This window comes from Plecotus auritus, assembly GCF_963455305.1.
Source record: "Plecotus auritus genome assembly, chromosome: 6".
Lineage (NCBI taxonomy): Eukaryota > Metazoa > Chordata > Mammalia > Chiroptera > Vespertilionidae > Plecotus > Plecotus auritus.
This window is the reverse complement of record NC_137773.1, coordinates 21182623-21202060: the sequence shown is the minus strand read 5'-3', so window position 1 is coordinate 21202060 and position 19438 is coordinate 21182623. Positions and strand designations below refer to the sequence as shown.

Below are 19438 nucleotides of genomic sequence, written 5' to 3'. Positions count from 1 at the left end.
CCCATGTGCCTGTTTTCACAACTTCTCTCTCCTCAGATCCCTAATGCCTTCCCCGCCTCCAATTCTTATTCTACAAATCAGATGGGGACTTGAAGACACTCATAATCACATGGATACACTTTGGTGAAAGCCAGTCTCTCCATTCATGTACTAGATCTCCCCCTCCCTTACTTCTTCAAGACAAGGTTTCACTGACTTTCCTTCCTCTTTCCTAGATCTTTGTTAATTCTCTGCTGGATCGTCCCACTTGTCATACAAACATCACTGCTCTAATATTATTTTTTAAAAGTTGGCTTGAACCCACTTCTCTTGCCAATTATCTTTTTTTTTTCTTTGCTTCCCTTTTGCAGCAAAATTCCACCCTCACCCATGACAACACTGAAACTACTGGTGTCAGGGTATTCAGTGACCTCTGTGTTGCCAAATCCAGTGATTAATATCACTTCCCATCTTAGCTGACCTCTCAGCAGCATATCACCCAGCTGATCACTCACTCCTTCCTTCTTGATACATGGTCTTCATTTGGTTTCCTGGATACAATACTGTCTTGGTTTTCCTTCACCGTCATTGGTGCTCCTTTTCAGTCTCCTTTGTTGGATCCTCCTCTTCCCCCTACATCTCAATGTTAGAGTGTCTCTGGTCTACTCTCTTTTTAATCTACACTCCTTAGTGACCTTCATCTCCAGTCCAGACCTTTCTCACAAACACTAGACTTGTTTATGCAGCTCTACTTGGAGGTCTAATAGGCATTTCAAACTTACATGTCCAAAACTGAACTCTGGATCTTCCCCCCAAACCTGCTTTACCAATATTCTTCCCCGGGTCGGTTGGCAGCAACTCTATCCCTTCTAGTTGCTCAGGCCAAAAATCTTACTTCTTGCTTCCTCTCTCAGCCCTTATTCAATTCATCTGGAAATCCTGTTGGCTTTACCTTCAAAATCTATCCAGAATCTGACCTCTTCTTCCCAGTTCCACTGTCATTGCCCTGATCTAAACCACCGTCATCTCTCACCTGAATTATTGCTTCTTTGGCTGGGTCTCTCTGCTTCTGGCCTTGTCCTTCCAAGGTCTATTCTTAGCACAGTAGCCATGAGGATCCTTTCTGCATATGTTAATTCTCTGCTCAAAACCTTCTGAGGCCCTCCATTTTGCTCAGAATAAAAGCCAAAGTCCTTAAATGGCCTGTGCGACCTTTATAGATCTGCCCCCATTTCATTACATCGCTGACCTCAACTCCTACTACTACTGTCCCATTTTCTCACTTACATCAAACTGTACAGACCTCTGGCTTGTGCCTTAAGCATGTAAGGAATCTCCTGCCAATTACTATTCCTTCGACCTAGAATGCTGTTCCCCCAGCTGTCTAAGCTAACTCCCTCACCCCCTTCAAATTATTGTTCAATTACCACCTCAATGAAACATTTCCTAACCACTTTATTTAAAATTGCAACTCTTCATACTCCTGATTTCCCTTCACCTTCGCCCCCCCCTCCCCCTTTAACCCAAAGCACTTATCACATTTGGACAAAATCTATAATTTTCTGAGTTATTATGGTTATTGTCAGTCTGCCCTGTAGGATGAAAGTTCTAAGGGTTTTTTTATCTTATTCACTGATGAGACCCAAACACCTAGAACAGAGCCTGTCACATAGCAGATGCAGATGCTCAGTCAATATATTTTTTTTTAATATATTTTATTGATATTTCACAGAGAGGAAGGGAGAGGGATAGAGAGCTAGAAACATCGATGAGAGAGAAACATCGATCAGCTGCCTCCTGCACACCTCCCACTGAGGATGTGCCCGCAACCAAGGTACATGCCCCTGACCGGAATCGAACCCGGGACCTTTCAGTCCGCAGGCCGACGCTCTATCCACTGAGCCAAACCGGTTTCGGCATCAGTCAATATTTATTAGATGAATTAAATTCTAACTAGCCCAAGTCTGTTTCTCTTTGTCAGAGTGGGAGACTGAAATGTGTGCTAGAGGTGTTAAAATTAGGAAGGTAAACTGAGATTTTCTAGATGACATAAGCAGAAGGACTGAAAGGCCATTAGCAAGGAAACTCATTTTCTTCCATGTAATGTAATCTGTGTTTGTCATCTTGAGCACCCCAGTGGTAAACACTGTTCTATTACTCAGTAAAAGTGATAAAAGCACCAGGGCCAGGTGGCCACACCCATCTCTCTTTCTATCTTCAGAGACTCTCTGTTAACCCCTAGAACAGCCCGACCTCTGTTGTTGTACTTGGACATATATCTAGGTGGGGTGGCTTTGGCCATCATGACAGGAAAGTCTCGTGTCCTGACCCAATAGTCAGGGATTTCTGTGCAGAAATTGGCCTTCTTGGCCATGCTCATGCTGCCCCCACCTCCCAGCCTGGCACATTCCCATGATATCAGTGCCTTACCTTCAGGGAGACATACACTGTCCCATTGCTAAACAGGAGAATGGCCTGTGACTGGAGTGTTTTCAGACGGAAACGGATATGCCAGTTCTGAGCCTCTGGGAGACTGTACCGCCCAAAGCTCTGACCGCTGAACCTTGCAGCAGTACCTGTGAAAGCAACCAGAGGTGTCACCTCCATGTAAAATGGTCCCCATGGAGCCCTGTCACTGATTGTCTCATTCAACCCTTGGGTGGCCAGCAGAGTCATTGCTCATTTAATAGATGGAGAAACGAGGCTGGGGGTTACTTGTCCTGGGTCACACAGTAAGACAAGGGCCATCACCCTGCACACCCTCCTTTGGCCCCAGGAACCCTTGCCTTGGGTGCCAGCCTGGTCAGAAGCTGTGAGCTCAAACCATTAAAAAAGCAGGAATCAAGGCGGAAATATAATCAATCAAGTGTGTGGAAATAAAAAATTCTATTCTACATAGTTTCTGTGTCATTTCTATATCATTTGGGGAAGAAGGAAGTAGAATTGGAGAGGACTTTGCATATCTGTGTGATTTCAGGAACACCATATGGTTTTTTTGGTTTTGTTTTTTGTTTTTTTTTCTGCCTCAAGAGATCTCCCTCATTAGGAGAGCAGCCATTTGGGTAGGCACTTCCCAAATGAAATGCCACTGAGAGGCCAGGAGACACTGTGATAAAGGAAGTGGTAGATGGTGTGGCTAAAACTTCTGTGAAGTCCTGCATACTTCAAACCCTGCAGAATTGCTAATATGCAGTTGCACAAGGAGTCTGAGCTTTCACCCACACTTGATTTCTCAAGCTCATTTGGCCATGGGACCCTCTTATGTGGACCACCTATCCATAGTCCTTGGAAACTGCATTCTGTGGAACCCCCTTTGGGAAATGCTGTGCAATCTTAAGCACTGCCCTCCTGAGACTTTTTAAACTCCAACCTCCCCAGAACTGAGTTCAGATATCAATTCCCTGTGAATAGGCTTATCGTTGTCAGAGCAAAGGGTTAGTGGTACAGACCCCGAGACCTAGGGAAGAGGAATTGTTGAAGAGGGAACAAGGCCAAAAGGGAAGGAAGAACCCAAAAGCCTGAGGCATGCGGGATTATAAAATCCTAAGAGGCCATCATACTGTAAGTCAAATCCTCCCTGATGCTGGCAATTCCATTGTGGTAGCTCATTATTGGATGGGATATTGAAGGTAATCTAGGTCAGGAATTCCCAAACCTGGCTGAATATCAGTCTCAACTGGAGTCCTTTAAAATACGGAATGCCAGGCTCTGCTGGCACAGGGGAGTCTGTATTTTCAGTCTCTCCCCAGAATGGCTGTAGCAGCTGGAAGAGGGGCCAGGGGAGGTTTCTGTGCTGGTCGTGTTCTGACTCTGGATCTAGGTTCTGGTTACACTGGTGTATTTGGCTTGTGAAAACTTGCTGAGCTGTACACTTATGACACAGGGATCTTTCTGTATGTCCTATTTCCATAAGGTTTTAAAAAATCACCCAAAACTTCTGTCCAAGTGATTCTGGTGATGTGTGAGCCAGCCCATCTAGTATTTCTTAAAGTGTAGTCCTTGGACCACTGGCTTCAGCATCGACTGAGGCGCAGGTTAAAAATGCCAATGCAATGAAAAACAACAACAGTGACCCACTCCCCCCTCCCCCCCCCAAAAAAGCCCACAGAAAATGCCAATGCCAGGCCTTACCCAAGACTTTCTAAATAAAAGAGTCTGGAGGTGACACCAGGAGCAGGTCTCTTTAAAAACACACTCCCTGGGTAAATTTGCACAATCTTTAGAACCTCTGCTGTCTGATGCCAGATGGTCAAGAGAGAAGCTTCAGCCATCACTTTCCCTGCAACCCACTCTGGGGCAAAAGACATAGAAGGGAACTCCTCAGTCCGAGAGTAGCTCACCTAGCCTAAATCCAGTGGGCCCAGAGAAAGTCCACAAATCTGAGAAAGATTTCCCTAGTGCAAACCAGGAAGGTAGGCCATGCCAGGCAGGGGGCGATGGTGAGCTGGGGCAAGGTCGTTCTCTTTCTGCCAATGCTTGCATGCATTGGTCTTAATGCCATGGTGCTGGGTGAAGCCAGTCAGAAAACTGAGTTCATAAAGAGCTGGGCAAAGAGCTCAGGCTTTAGAGTGGGATGCACAGGTATTTGAATAACCAGTCTGTTAGAGGCTACAGTTTCAGGCAAACCAATCTATAATAATAAAAGCATAATATACTAATTAGGCTGGACATCCTTCCGGACAAAGCCAGGGCCGCAAGGGAAGCCCGGGGCCTGGGTGCCTGCCAGCGGCCAGAGGGAAGCCCGGGTCCCGGGTGCCAGAGGGAAGCCGGTGCTGGCAGCCGGGGGAAGGAAGGCCTACTCTTGCACAAATTTTGTGCATCGGCCCTCTAGTATAATATAATCCCCATTCTTCAGTTCCAAATGTAGATGGAGCTATGACCCTGCTTCGTCGGGTTGTGGTGATACTGAGTTTGGGTAGCCTACACAGAGCCTGGCACATAGCAGAGTCCTTATAGCAACAACTGCTACACTGAATGACAGCTGCCACTCATGGGGTGCTCATAATGGGCCAGCCAAGGTTTAAGTGCTTTTATATTCATAAGTAATTTACTCCCCAAACCAACTCAAGGAGGCATAATTTTCATTATTTTATGGATGAGAAACTAAAGCCCAGAGGATTTTAATAAACCCCCAAGGTTACACAGCTAGTAAGTGATAGAGCTGGGGCTTGAACCTGAGCCATCTAGTCTAAACCTTAAAGTTGTAACCATCAGGCTATAGTAATAATGGTAGTAGTATTAGGAACTGTTGTTTATTGACCACTTTCTGTATCAGCCGCTTTTCTAAGCAAACACTTGCTATTTTATTTCTACAACAGCTCTGAGGCACAGAGAGGTTAAATAATTTTCCTAAGGTCACGTGGCTAGCAAGTGGCAGAGTTGAGATTTGAACCCAGGGAGCTTGATACCAGAGTCTATGCTCTTAACCATGATGCTAAACTGCCTCTTGTATTACCATTATTTTCAAAATTCCAAAAAGTGGCCAGGAATAGGGTACTATCCTGTGACTAGAGTTTGTGAGGCCACACCTGCCTTCTGGTGGTCCCTGGTCTTTAGCCTAAAACTTCCCTCTCAGTATCCCACAGACCCTCCCTGGGATCTCCATCCCTAGAGTCAGGCTAGTGGAGCCCGCAGTGTTGATTGCCCTGGGGAAGGCCCATTCCTTACCATTGCAAGTGCAGTTCCCCTCCAGGTGGTGCCGTGGGGTTAGGATGCTGAGCCTGGCTGTGCTGTACGTGGGCCCCACCCTGGGGTCCAGGTGCACTGTCTCTTGGCAGATTTGACGCTGGCAGCTTGGCCCCTGGCAGGGCACCACAGGCATGGCTGACCTCATCTGAATTCCCACTGAGTGTTCCATTTCCTTGGCTGAGTGAGCGATAACAGTTGCCAGCTCCTGCAGCTTGTGGAAGGTTCCAGAATGCCCCTCAAAGACCAGAAGCACATCCACCCCAGCTGTGGCCTCTGCAGGCTGAAGGCTGGCCAGGTGGATGTTGGCTCTTTTGATGTCCAGCTTGTTGCTGAGGAACCTCTGCAGGTTCCTCCAGTGGTCGCTCACCAGCTCCTCCGGGGTGACCTGGTGGAAGTCCATCCACATGCTCTGCTGCAGAGCCACCTGCCCCACGTGCCACACGTGGACGTGGACCCCAGCAGTGGTGGTGAAGGTCCCATCGCTGACTGTGACATTGAATGTGTAGCGACCCTCAGGCAGTCCCTGGGCAGCAATGATCTTGCCATCGGACGCACCCACTGAGAAGCGCCCGCCCAGGGTCTCCTCTTCTGCCAGGCTGTAGGTCAGCGTGTCCTGCGGGTCTCGGTCCGTGGCATGGATTTTGCCCACCATGCCGCCCTGGAACTCCTCCTCCCCGGTGGTGATGAAGATCTCCAGTGGGAGGGCAGAGGGTGGGTAGTGGCTCTGCTCCGTGATGTGGACTCTAACAGATGTGGAAGATGAAAGGGGCGGGATGCCACTGTCTGATACCTGTGGGCAAGGGAAGCAGGCATTACCATAGGAATGTGGTCCCAACAGGCTGCCTGCCTCCGTGGGGAATCACGTCTCTCTGCTGGAGGCAGCCTCAGCATGCTGTCACATCTGAGTAAGAAAATACTAGCACTGAAGGTTTTGTGGAGGGAGTTACATCCTGCACCACACAGTAAAGCTAAACTCCAATTCCTCATTGGACATCACTCTAAGCCCCTCCCTAAAGACTTCCAGCCACAAGATCCACCTCCTTCCTCTTGAACTTCTCTCATTGTCTGAGTCATCAAAGGTCTCTTAGCAAGTCCAGTGTGCATCCCTCATGGCCCCCATCAGCCACAGGAGGTTCTCTCTGGGATTCCCTTTTACTCTGTGATTGGGCTCAGGGTTGGGGCGAGCAATTGTTAAGTGCCTTCTATGGGCCAGGCCCTCTGCTGTGATCAGGAGAAAAGAGACAATAAGTACGTTGCCAAATAAACCAGAGGATGTCACTCTTGGATAAAGTACTATTGAGGAAATAAACAGTGAAGTGACAGAGACATCTGAAGATTGAAAGACCTAAGTTAGATCAGGTGGAAGAGAAGGCGTCTCTTCTTGGAGGAGTTGAAACTTGAGCTGAGTCCTGAGGGATGAGAAGAGGGGAGGACAAGAGGTGACAGACAGGGAACAACTCTCAGTAGGAAAGAATGTGGTGTGCTTAAAAAACAGCAAGGGGCCACCGTTGCCAGAGGAGTGGGCAGAGCAGAAGACAAGATGAGAGAGAGAAAAGCAGGGACCCGGTCACTGACGGGCAGAGGAGCACAAGGTAGCATTTTATGTGAGAGCCATAACATAAAATGATTATTCCCACCATTACTCACAATGCTCTGACCACATTGCCACATCTCAGGTCACTGCAAGCTCTTTTCCAACTCAGGACCTTCCTGTCTGTGACACTTTCCTGCCCACTTTTTACATAGCTGGCTCCTCAGGTCTCATCTCAAAATGTCCCTTCTTCATGAGGGCAGCCACCCTCTGAATATGTATCGTCCTGTGCCTTAGGAGCCTCTCATCACTTTCTTTCTTCATCTGCTTATTGTTTTCCTCCACAATTAGAATCAAAAGCCCACAAGGGCAGGAACCATTCACTCCTTTCCCCTGATGTATTACTAGAAGCTAGCATAGGGTTTGGCATATAATAGGTGCTCAATAAATATTTGTTGAAAGACTGACTGAATGAATGACTAGTTGGCTGGCTGAATGGATGAATACATCATCCTGAACCCAGAGAAGTTCATAGAATATCAGGGTCCACTAGACTTGAGATTTAGGAAAAGGATTTGGGGGGAATGAAATGAGAGAGTAGTGTTTGACCACCATCTTGGCCACTATCACTGGGTAATTCTCATTCAACCCATAGCAGTAACACCAAAATCCCCTACACATATATATATGTTCTCTCATTTGACCCCATACCAATTCTCTGGGGTAGGTCTTTAACAAGACCTGAGGTTCAGAGAGCTGTCCTGACCAACCTTAAGGAGTGAGAGCCAGGTTGAGGGTGTTCTGCCTGGGAGAAGAGCAGAAATTGAGAGCTTGGGTCTTTGGGTCAGAAGCCATCCACCTCTGCCACTTACTAGTAGTATTACCTTGAGCCAGTCAGTTAACCTCTGTGTACCTCAGTTATCACATCTATAAAGTGGGGGTTATAACAACATCTGCCCTAAAGCATGTTGTGAAGATTTAGTGCAATGATGCATGTTTAGTACTTAGCGCAGTGTTTGGCACATAGAAAGAGCTCTTTGTTTTTTTCTAATAATTGAAGCATGGTAGTGATTTTGCCAGCACATTTAGTGTCTTTATGATCACCGCCACCGGCCCAACACACCTCTCACCTCGATCTGAAGCTGATACCATTCCTGGACTTTCCTGCTCAGGTATGTGGTGGTCACCAGCCATCCATCTGGGGTCACTCGGAAGGCAGAGCCGTCATTCCCCTTGGTGATTTGAAATGAGTAGGGGGGCCCATTCTCTGGGGAGTCTGGGTCGCTCAGGATCAGCTGCAGGACTTTGCTGCCGATGGGGCAATTCTCCTAGACCGAGAGTAACAGGAAATCAAAGAGCAAAATGAGCCCCAGTTCTTCCTCTCACAGCTTTCTGCATCCCCTTTTCTGGGATGTGTCGTCAGCACTCTGGCTGCTCCCAGGCCATGCCTGCACCCTGAGCTGTCATTGATGCATTCTGCCTGCTTGTGAGTTAGTTGCTGACTTTGTCAATCTAGACCAGTGCAAGGTCACAGCCATTGTTCAGGTAGACTGATACCAGTGGTGAGCACTCTCCTCCAGGAGGGAAATGAAGGGAGTGTGGGTTCTGTCTGCCTTTGGAAGGTCAAGCGTACCTGAACAGAGGTGCTGTAGTTGAGCTGAAAGAATCTTGGTGGGTTGTCATTGACATCAACCACTTGGATGGCGATGTCTGTGTCCTCATGCAGTGGGGGCCGCCCGCTGTCTGTGGCTCGGAGCCTCAGGGAATAGCTAGAAGCCTACAGAGCAGGATGCCCAGTGAAGAGTTAGCAATGAGACCCTTCAATTCCACCCCCTGGTTTATCATTAATGTTTTCAGAAAAATAAGATAGAGGCACTTCCTATGTCCATCCCCCATTGCCCAACCATGACATTTTAGGGCCTAGGTTCTGGAATTAGGTAGAAATACTTAATTTCCAAGTCAACCATTTATTAGCTGTGAAACCTTGGGAAAGTGACCAGATTTCTGTGAGGATGTTATCAGGACCCACCTCCTTGGATTATTTTAAGGACCAAATGGCACAATGAATGTAAAGCACTTAGCAAAGTTCCTGGCACAGCACAGGTGCTTGATAAATGATAACTTGTTATAATGATCTGATGACCCTTGGTCAATGGTGAGAAGCTGGCCTGAGTTTCTCCAGGGAAGGTTAAGGGTCACTCAGTCCCTCTCCTGCCTCTGGCCTCACAGGCCACAGAGGCCCCACTGAGAAAACAAGTGAGGGAAGGTCTGGAGAAGTGTCAGGATGGGCTGTTGACCACAATTCATACTCTGGACCTGTAGCAGGGCTATAATCTGCTTTGATGAGCTCAGATTGGGCCCCTCCCACATGACTCACCTGTTCCCAATCCAAGGCCTTGGCCACCTGTAGCTCCCCCTTCTTGGGGTCAATGGCAAAGTGCCCGAGCTGGTTCCCTCCTACCAGGCTGTAGGTGATGGCACTATTTAGGGGTCCATCTTCATCAGTAGCTGACACCTGCAGTGGAAGAGGGTGATGGTTATGAATTGAGGACAAGAGGGACCAGGAAGGAATCTTGGCCTCTGGGAGTGTAGGGATAACAGATATGTCCCCTCCACAATGATTGGACCACAGTCATCCTTGCCAAAGGAATCTCAGTATTTATATCTTGGTATGGACTTTAGCATGCCATGGTTCATTCATTTATCCATTCATTAATTCATTTACTCATTGACCCATACCAATAGGTTTCGAGGTCCTGTGCTAGGAGGTAAGGAATGTGGCAAAAGAAATAGGCTCACAAAAAGCTTAATATCTAATTTTATGGCTAATTCTAACTTGTGGGCAAGATATGATCAGCCTTACAAAGCTGATCAGCATAGAAAACACGGTGATAAATTCCATCTGGAGAGATTAGAAAAGGATTCATGAAGCCTTGAAAGAAGGATGGCTTCTGGGAGTAGAGCCCACATTCCAAGCAGAGGAAACAATGTGAGCCCAGAAGTGTGAAAGTGCAGACGATGCGTGGGAAAAGGTACATCCTCCAATGTGGTTGGAGCATAGTGTGCATGTCAAGGAGTGGAAGGAGATAAGACTAGAAGGCAGAATGAAGAGGGGTCATAGGGAACCTTGACTATGGGCATAAAGAATTTCACTGGTGTATTGGGAACAATTACATGCTTAGATGCAAAGAGGTGTTACTTGATGTCCACTCCTTCCCCTCCTATATGAACACTCCCTGTCATGCACTGTGACTAGGCCTTTCTCAGGTTTTGGATCATCTAATAGTCTTCTGGGACCTCTCCCAAGCCCCATTCCACCAGTACTTGATCTAGATCTTATTAAACATGTCCCTGAGACATTTTTTCATGGGAAACAGTTTGACCGAGTGGCTACAAGTCAGAGTCAAGTCTGTAGTGTATTAATTGATAAAGTAATTCATGCTCATGGATAACCAGGAGAGAGAGAGAGATAAGAGTTACCCCAGAGTCTAGGTCCCCCAAACAGCAAAATTGTAGATCCTTACTGTGAGCACAGTGTCACCCACGATGGCATTCTCTAAGACCCTCGCGCTGTACAGATCCTGGGGGAATCTCGGTCGGTGTTCATTGATATCAGTGATGTTGACCACGATTGTGGTCATGTCCCCAAGGGAGGAAGAACCTTTCCGGCTGCATTCGATGGACAGGAAGTACTTGGGGTTTGTCTCAAAGTCCAGGCTTTTGTTGACGTACAGGATCCCTGGTGGGTGGGGTGTAAGAAGGGGGGAAGGTGATGAGAACGTTGAGGCAGTTGAGAGCATAAAGGCAGAGGGCTGAGATGGCCTTGAGCCAAACTCCAGGAGAGGCAGCTCAATAGGGTTAGGAGAGACAGATCTCCTCCATCACCTCCTTCATCATTTCCTTCATCTCCTCCTTCAGTTCCTCCATCATGTCCCTCCTTCACCTCACTCTTTATTTACCCTCCCTCATTACCTTCCTCGCTCCCTTCATCTCCTCTCATTTTTCCTATTATTGTTCTCAATGGCAATGTTTCCCTCATTTATTTCTGTAATATTTCATTGACAACTAATTAAGTCTGAAGTATTAAATGTACCTATATTAGATCTATAAAAACCCAATGGAACATAAAAGAGTGATTCCCATTTTGTAGGTGAGTTAACTGATTCTCCCAACAGCTAAGTGACCTGTTCAAACTCACTCAGCTAGTAAACAACAGAAGTTAAATTATAAAGAGCCATATAATACCCAAAGTTGTTCAATAAATTGTTAGGGCATAGACGTGTTATTCTGAAAATCAGAAAATAAAAGAACAAGGTTTTTCCTGCCATTCCTAAATAGTTAATGGTGGAAAACTCTTCTTTATAAACAAATTCCAGTTAGTACATGAATGAGGAATGATTGGATTAGAAAACCACCATTTTGTAGCTCCAAATGAAATAATATACCTAGGCAATAATCATCAAAGCATACTAAAACCCTTAGAGGAAGAACTGATGAAGAACTCTATATTGGATGAAGCAAGCTGACAACCCCAAGCCCATGGTCAATCTTAACCTCAGAAAAAAGAACCAGTCAGCCTATGGGGAGGACTCTCATGGGTATGGGTTGCCCTGGGAACCTCTCAGGCCCTTCCATGAGGTTCTGTGAGCCTGATTTAGACTCTTCAATGGCTAGGAGCAAAGAGGGGAGGCAGTTTCCTAGTTCTTTCTCTCTCTTTCTCTCTTCACTAGAATAAGGAGAAAATCAGGGGTGCCAGGATATTTGGGGAGGGCTCTACGAGAGAAGCTGGCAGCCTTGTCCTAGACCAGCCTTGGGCAAACTACGGCCCGCGGGCTGGATCCGGCTGTTCTATCTGGTTCTCTTGCTCTCCCCTCCGCTCCTTTACTTTGAATTTATATTAGTTCACACAAACACTCCATCCATGCTTTTGTTCCGGCCCTCCGGTCCAGTTTAAGAACCCATTGTGGCCCTCGAGTCAAAAAGTTTGCCCACCCCTGTCCTAGACTGTTAAGCCCCACATTTCACTAAGTGTTTATACCTCTGCAGCCAAGAATGGAGGGTGGCCTCAGCCTCCTATGGCTGGGTCTAAGCTGGAATCTTGAAGCTGAAAACTGGGAGGAGAGTGGATTGGTTAGGGTGCTGGGTGGGGGTGTGGGGAATAAGGGAGGTTGCCACATAAGTTGGCCCTGGGGTGCAGAAGGGACCTGGTACAGTAAGAAGGGGCCAAAGGAGTTTGAACTGGGAAGAGCTGTGAGGGGCAGATACACCCTATATGTGAGGAATCCAAAATTCCCTAAGACCAGGGGCAGGGCTGCCTCCAGCGCTCTCTCACCTGTGCGGGCATCCAGGCGGAACCTCCCCTGCTCATTTCCGCTGACCATGCGGTAGCCAGTCTTCTCAGACCCCGGGCGGGTGAGGGTGGACAACTGCAGCACCTCCATGCCAAGCAGGGCGTCCTCGGGCACCTGCACGCTGTGCTCCATGTTCAGGAACATGGGCAGGTAGTCTTCGAGGCCCACCACGGACACCGTGACCGTGCCCAGTGTGGACAGAGGGATCGGGGTGCCCAGGTCAGAGGCACGGACGGTGAGCTGCAGTGCTGCCTGAGGCCCGACCCGCAGGGGCTTCTCCAGTCGGATCACACCCGTGGTGGCTTCAATGGAAAAGTGGCCTTCGGCAGAGTCCGGCAGGGAGTAAACCACCTGGGCGTTGGTGCCTGTGCGGGAGACCGAGGGCATTTGGACAGTTCATGGTAAACGGGTGCAAGGTCAGAGGATGTGTCCTATGAGGGTGGTGGGATTGGAAACACGTGACTGGAGACACTAGGGCTCCTCCACCCTGAAAGGGAAGGTTGGAGCTGAAGCAGGTAGGGGCTGAAGTCGCCACCTCCTAGTCTTGGAAGGGCTGTCATGGGCTAGGGTCTGGGAGATCTGTGTGGCCACAGAGGCAGGACCAGGACTAATGATTGTCAGCTCCAAATAGGTAGCACTTGATCATTATCTGAGGTACCATGGAAGGAAGGGCTGCCTAGGAAGTAGGGAGCTTCCTGTCCCTGGAGGTGGGCAAGCACTAGCTAATTGGGCATTTGCAGTGCGTTGTAGCCATTCGCTGCGTTTGCACTATTTGCCCTTCCTATCCCCCCCAAATCTCTCACCTCCTTCATCGCCAAGCTAAAGCTCACTTCTTCTAGGAAGTCAGTTTACTTTGCTGGGCTCAAACAAAAGAGAATATTTTGATCTCACTTTTATCATCATCATCATCATATCCTATGTTGATCTGACTACTTTGACCCCAGGGCATTTTTTACCCTACCTCAATTATAAAATTTGACTCAAGAAAAATTGGACACACACACATACACACATAAATACATACTACACACATACATGACACCCCATGTATATGTATGTGTGTGTATAATCACAATAAAACACTTGATGGCAGAAGCTATAATTGGCACAATATGGAACAAATATTCCCTGATGATTCCAATATGCCTTGTAAATTTTAAAAGGAAAAGAATTAAATCTAATGAAAATGATATCATTAAAATTGAAATGTAAGATATTGAAAAGGATTCCACATTATTGTATAGAAAATTGATCAAGGAATTTAGTGTCCCAAATTCCTTTCTTATAGCAAATTAATCAGAGTTAAATAATTCTGATTGGTATACTTCAGATTAAATTATTATGCTTAAGATTTCACTTCTAGGAATATATCCTCTAGATTAAAGGACATTCAAAATGTCCTTGAGGTTCAATGGCAGGATTGAAAGGACTCCAGGTCTAAGTGGCAATGAGAAACAATGAGGCTGAAATGCTCCGTACCAGCCTCAAAAAATTGCCAAAATCTTTTGTCATATAGCACTGAGGTATACAGATTGTGGATATTTTCCACTTGTAAGTGTCCATTAGCTCAGTGAGAAGGCACAGTCCTTACCAGTCCCAGAGCAACACACAGAGCCAAACCCTCACTCAAGGTGGCCCCATGAGCAAATGGCTTCCAAGCCTTCCTGTTCTCACCTTGGTCTGGATCCCGAGCCAGTACCACGGCCACAGGGGTCTTAATGGTGGTGTTGTCAAAGACAGCCACAGCACAGTGGCTGGGGAAGAAGCGGGGGGCGTTATCATTCACGTCCTCCACCTGGAGGGTCACATCTGCCTGGCAAGATTGGCCACCTCCATCCGTCGCCTTAGCAACAAGGCTGTACACATCCTTCCTCTCTCGATCTAGGGCTGTGAGTGTGGTCAGCACCCCTGTCCAAAGAAATAACAGCAAGTGAGCTTTCCCTGGGGGGATGCAATCCTAATGCACGCCTTTTAGATACCTATGTGAGACAACATCACCCATACAGCTTTGTCCCAGGTATAAGAACTCAGTCCTGTGTATGGACATTTAGAAAAGAAGGCCAGCCTACCTGCCTCCCCTCCCCCACCCCCGGCCCCAATATCTGCTCACTTCCCTAATCCTCCCAAACATACTCCACCACCACATCACCAACTTGACATCCACACCAACAAGCTGCAACAGGCATTTCAAAAGAGCAATTAGACAATTTCTAACAACACATAAACTGTGTTTACCCTTTAGCCCACAATTTCACTTCTAGGTATATATACTCTAGAATATTCAACCCAACAAAGATATTGTTTATAATAGCAACATACTGAAAACATCCTATATGTTTTTCAAAAAAGGACTGGTTAAATATATTACGATTTAGCCATATAGTAAAATACTGTGCAACCAAAAAGGAATTATAATAGAGCTTTACATACTGTCTTGCTAATTTCTCAAAGATATTGTTATATGAACAAAAAGCAAGTCACAAAATAGAATTCTGTATAGAGATTTTGGAGATGCATGGAAAACCAATCTGATAGACTATACACTAAGAGTATCTTTGGGGGAGAGGCTAATTATTATGTAGGCTTTCCAATTTCTGCATAATATATGCCTACATTGTTTGAATTTTTGTACAATAAACATGTATTATTTCCATATTGAGAAAAACCAGCCCCCTCCCCCCCTCCTTCTTTTTTACTCCACTAATCATCCTGCAGCTGAACAAACAACAGCAGAAAGAGATCAGGTAACCTGCCTGGGGTGACTCAGCATTCCCATTATGGAGTCAGGAAGGACAATGTTGTCTCTCCTGTCTATTCAGCCAACTTCCTGGGACACCACTCTCACCGCCACCTCCCTGCTCAGGAATCTCCAAGGCTACTGGTTCCAAGCCAACTGTTGGCAGCTGGCCCATCGTGACCGGGCCCTTCTGTGCTGCCCATCCCCACACACTCCCCTACATCAGGACAGGGATCCTACCTTTGTGGTCTGCTCTTCCAAAGGAAGCAGACCCCACCCTGTCTTTACCAGACTCTCAGAGCCCAACCTCTCCCAGGGATTCCCAGTCTGTCCTTGAGGACTTTCAGCTTCCTGGTCTCTGCTTTGTCCCTTTTCTAATGATAATGACAATGGCAACCACATCTGTTGAATTCTTATTGTGCGCCAGACCTGGGCTAGGCTTCCACATACTTTATCTCTGATCCTTACAATAATACAGGTTTTATTCCCAGTCTGCAGATCTTTGACCTTGACGCTCACCTGCCTAAATCCTTCAGTGGCTCTAAAGGTGGATTTGGCACCCCTGTCCTAAGGGTCTTATCCTTTGCCCTGTCTCCTCCCCTTCTGTGTACCAGTTTCTGGCCCTCTATCAGGTCCTCTGTGCACGCTCTTTTCAAAAACTAGGTCTGTATAAATTCTCCTTCTGTCTCAAATGTTTGTCCCTACTACTTACTACTCTTTTATCCCATGGCTAACTCCTCTATGTCAAGTCTCATATAAAATGGCCTTTCTTCAGAGAGCTTTTACTTAATCACCTAAGTCAAGTATTCCTATCAAAACTCTCCTTAAAACCCTGCATTTTTTTCTTAACTCAGCACATTGCAAACCACTGATTCAATGACTGCCTTTCCTATCCTAATATATAAAAAGCTAGGGGCCATCACGACCAAAACAACCAGATGAACGACTGAACAAGGCTGCATGGGGCGATAAGGCTGGCAGGGAGGTTAGTGAGGGACGACCAAATGACTAAACAGCAGGCTGTGTGGGGCGACCAGGCTGGCGGGGGGGGGGGGGGGGAGAAGTTAGGGGCAATCAGGCAGGCAGGCAGGTAAGCAGTTAGGAGCCAGCGGTCCTGGATTGTGAGAGGGATGACCTGGGGATGGTGCCTAAACCAGAAGTCAGACATCTCCTGAGGGATCCTGGATTGGAGAGGGTGCAGGCTGGGCTGAGGGGACGCCCCCCCTCCATGCATGAATTTCATGCACTGGGCCTCTAGTTAGATTATAAAGCCTGGATCTTTGTCTTATTAGCTTATTCATTATGTCCCCAGCATCTAGTTCAATGCTCAGCACATTGTGCCAGTATACATGTTTGCTGAATAAATGGATGGATGGATAAGTTAATTCCTGTTTCTTTCCCCCAGGAGCCTACCATAATATTGGGCACTTGGTATTCAATAAATAAATGGTTCAATGCTGTAGCTCAGGAAACCCACCTGTATGAGGATCTAGTTTAAATTCATCTGCTCCAGGACCATGCAGAGTATATGTGATCTGAGCATTGGTATCAGAGTCCAAGTCTGTTGCAGAAACTTGCAAAATGAAGTGTCCTGGAGATATATCTTCACTGACTTTGCCAGTGTAGAGAAGCTGGAGATGGAAGACAAAGAAGAGGGGAATTGTGGGAGATTCATTTAGATCTAGAGAGAGGCAGGGTGACACAGAGAGAGACAGAAACACAGAGAGAGAGTTTAGGTTTTAATTATATGAGGCCATTAGGGAAATATCCCTTATTAAAAATGTAACTGCCCTTGCCCTAGCCCAGTGGTTGGCAAACTGCGGCTCGTGAGCCACATGCAGCTCTTTGGCCCCTTGAGTGTGGCTCTTCCACAAAATACCACGTGCGGGCGCGCATGTACAGTGCAATTGAAACTTCGTGGCCCATGGGCAGAAGTCGGTTTTCGGCTCTCAAAAGAAATTTCAATTGTTGTACTGTTGATATTTGGCTCTGTTGACTAATGAGTTTGCCGACCACTGCCCTAGCCAGTTTGGCTCAGTGGATAGAGCATTGGCCTGTGGACCAAAGGGTTCCAGGTTCGATCCCAGTTAAGGGATCCTAAGTCAAGTTCTCCTGTCAAAACTCTCCTTAAAACCCTGCATTTTTTTCTTAACTCAGCACATTGCAAACCACTGATTCAATGACTGTCTTTCCTATCCTAATATATAAAAAGCCAGGGGCCATCACGACCGAAACAACCGGATGAATGACTGAACAAGGCTGCAGGCTCCTCCCTGGCCCAGGCCCTGGCCCTGATCAGGGCATGTGTAGGAGGCAACCAATCAATGTGTTTCTCTCACATCGATATTTCTCTCTGTCTTTCTCTCTCTCTTCCATTCTCTCTAAAAATCAATGGAAAAATATATCCTCGGGTTATATCCTTGGGTGAGGATTTAAAAAAAAAAAAAAAGAAAAGAAAAGTAACTGCCCTGTCTGCATGTTTGTGAATACCTATAACCAGGAGGAGGTTATCTGTGTTGGTATGTATTACCCATGCAGAAGTGGGTATATACTATGCATATATGAGCATGGGGGGGGGGGGGCGGGGGCAGTGCAGTGTGTCTCTGGAGGCAGGTCTTTATGGATGCATTTGATAATAATGATCCATGCTAACAAACTGAGCCATGGAAGGGGTTTCCCATTTGGCATGGCAGGTTGTGTTTGGAAAATGAAGAAGTTACTTTATTTCTGGGCATGTTTTGCAGAGAAATAGTCCTTTGTAGGGCATGTAGGGGCAGAGGTATAGACCCTGGGTCCTAAAGAGCTTGATGACATCCCTATGGGAAGACTAAGGAATTACTTAGAATGATCCCTGCTCAATGCACTAGTTTGAGGCCAACTGGGGAAAAGCAAGGACCGGTGTAGTCAGTGATGGCCAGGCTCAGAGATGGTCCCCTGAGTCCTTCTCTTCCATCTTGTGCTTCACTCCAGCTTCCCACCCACCCCTCACCAGGCTCTCACCTGTGAGCACTGAGGGCTGTTATCATTGATGTCCAGGACAAAGATCTCCACAATGACTGAAGCCTGGAACTTGCCATCCGAAGCTGTGATTCTGAGCAAGTACTTGGCTATGTGCTCACGGTCCAGGGTTTTCCTCGAGAAAATACTCCATTCATCTCCCACTTGGCTGATGCCAAACTGGCCCAAGGGGTCTCCCTCTAAAAACATGAGACAGAGAGTCCAGAAGTTGAGCAACTCGAATGAACCAAGCTTTATGCCACAGGTGGCTGCCCACCTGACACTTTTAGAATTGCTGGCCCTTAACTAGGGATTCACAATTCTACATTAAGTCAGTTATTTGTTGTTATGAAGCATAACCATGTCTTCCAACTTCATGGGCCACATGTGTAATTGAATTATTAGTGTAGAAACACCACTTCAAAATATGTGCCTACGGCAGGTTTCTTATTTTTTGTTTTAGAAGGAATTGGAGGAAGTTAAATGGAAGACATTTTAATTCTATACAAGAACCTTCTAGTATCTGTTCAACAGTAGAGGAGTGCAAAGTGACCAACAATACTAAACTCTCTGAGGTCTTATTTTACAGCTGAGGACACAGACTAAGTTGAGGGTCAGATGATTACTAGGTTTGCTTCTGAGTCATCTTTCCTTGACAGCATTCACTGGTAGAAGAGATGGGTTTCTCAGATTCTAAGATTCCAGAGTTCTAAGATTCAACTATTCTAAGAGTTGATAATATCTATTATTCAGAGCTTTAAAGACTTTTGTGTTTTTAAGAGTCTGATAAAAGATGACAACATTTTATTTTCTTAAGACTCCATATTTCAAACAGCTCTGATCTAGGATCTGTCTCTAGGAATCTATGATTCTTGGTTGGGACTTCAGACTCTCCTCCAGAAGCTGTGATAGCCGAAGGGAATATATCTATGGGAATGGGATGACATGGCATCTGGAAGAGGGGGGAAGGGACATTGAGAAGTAAAGAAACTCTTTTGGTCATTAGTTTACTGCTTTAGCCACTGGACAGGAATTGGGGTAATTTAAGTTTGCAATAGGTATCCACTGAGGAGAGCAGTTTGTAGTGTGTGGTTTTAATCCCAGATGGAAGCTTGGAGTGTGACCTTGGTCAAGTTTCTCCCTCTATCTGGGCTT

The 19438-nt window shown here is 46.6% G+C and overlaps 1 protein-coding gene across 2 annotated transcripts in view; it reads right to left on the bottom strand.

The window, feature by feature from the left end:
• Positions 1–19438, bottom strand: part of FAT2 (FAT atypical cadherin 2) — a 71189-nt gene that overhangs the window by 8790 nt on the left and 42961 nt on the right. For both annotated transcript variants that reach the window (XM_080675241.1, XM_080675242.1), the window contains exons 11-20: positions 18287–18483; positions 16764–16917; positions 14224–14457; positions 12531–12914; positions 10723–10937; positions 9576–9713; positions 8832–8975; positions 8329–8526; positions 5647–6457; positions 2410–2555 (exon numbers count right to left, since the gene is read on the bottom strand). In XM_080675241.1, the coding sequence (XP_080531367.1) occupies positions 2410–2555; positions 5647–6457; positions 8329–8526; positions 8832–8975; positions 9576–9713; positions 10723–10937; positions 12531–12914; positions 14224–14457; positions 16764–16917; positions 18287–18483 (2621 nt within the window). The remainder of the gene's footprint in view (positions 1–2409; positions 2556–5646; positions 6458–8328; positions 8527–8831; positions 8976–9575; positions 9714–10722; positions 10938–12530; positions 12915–14223; positions 14458–16763; positions 16918–18286; positions 18484–19438) is intronic.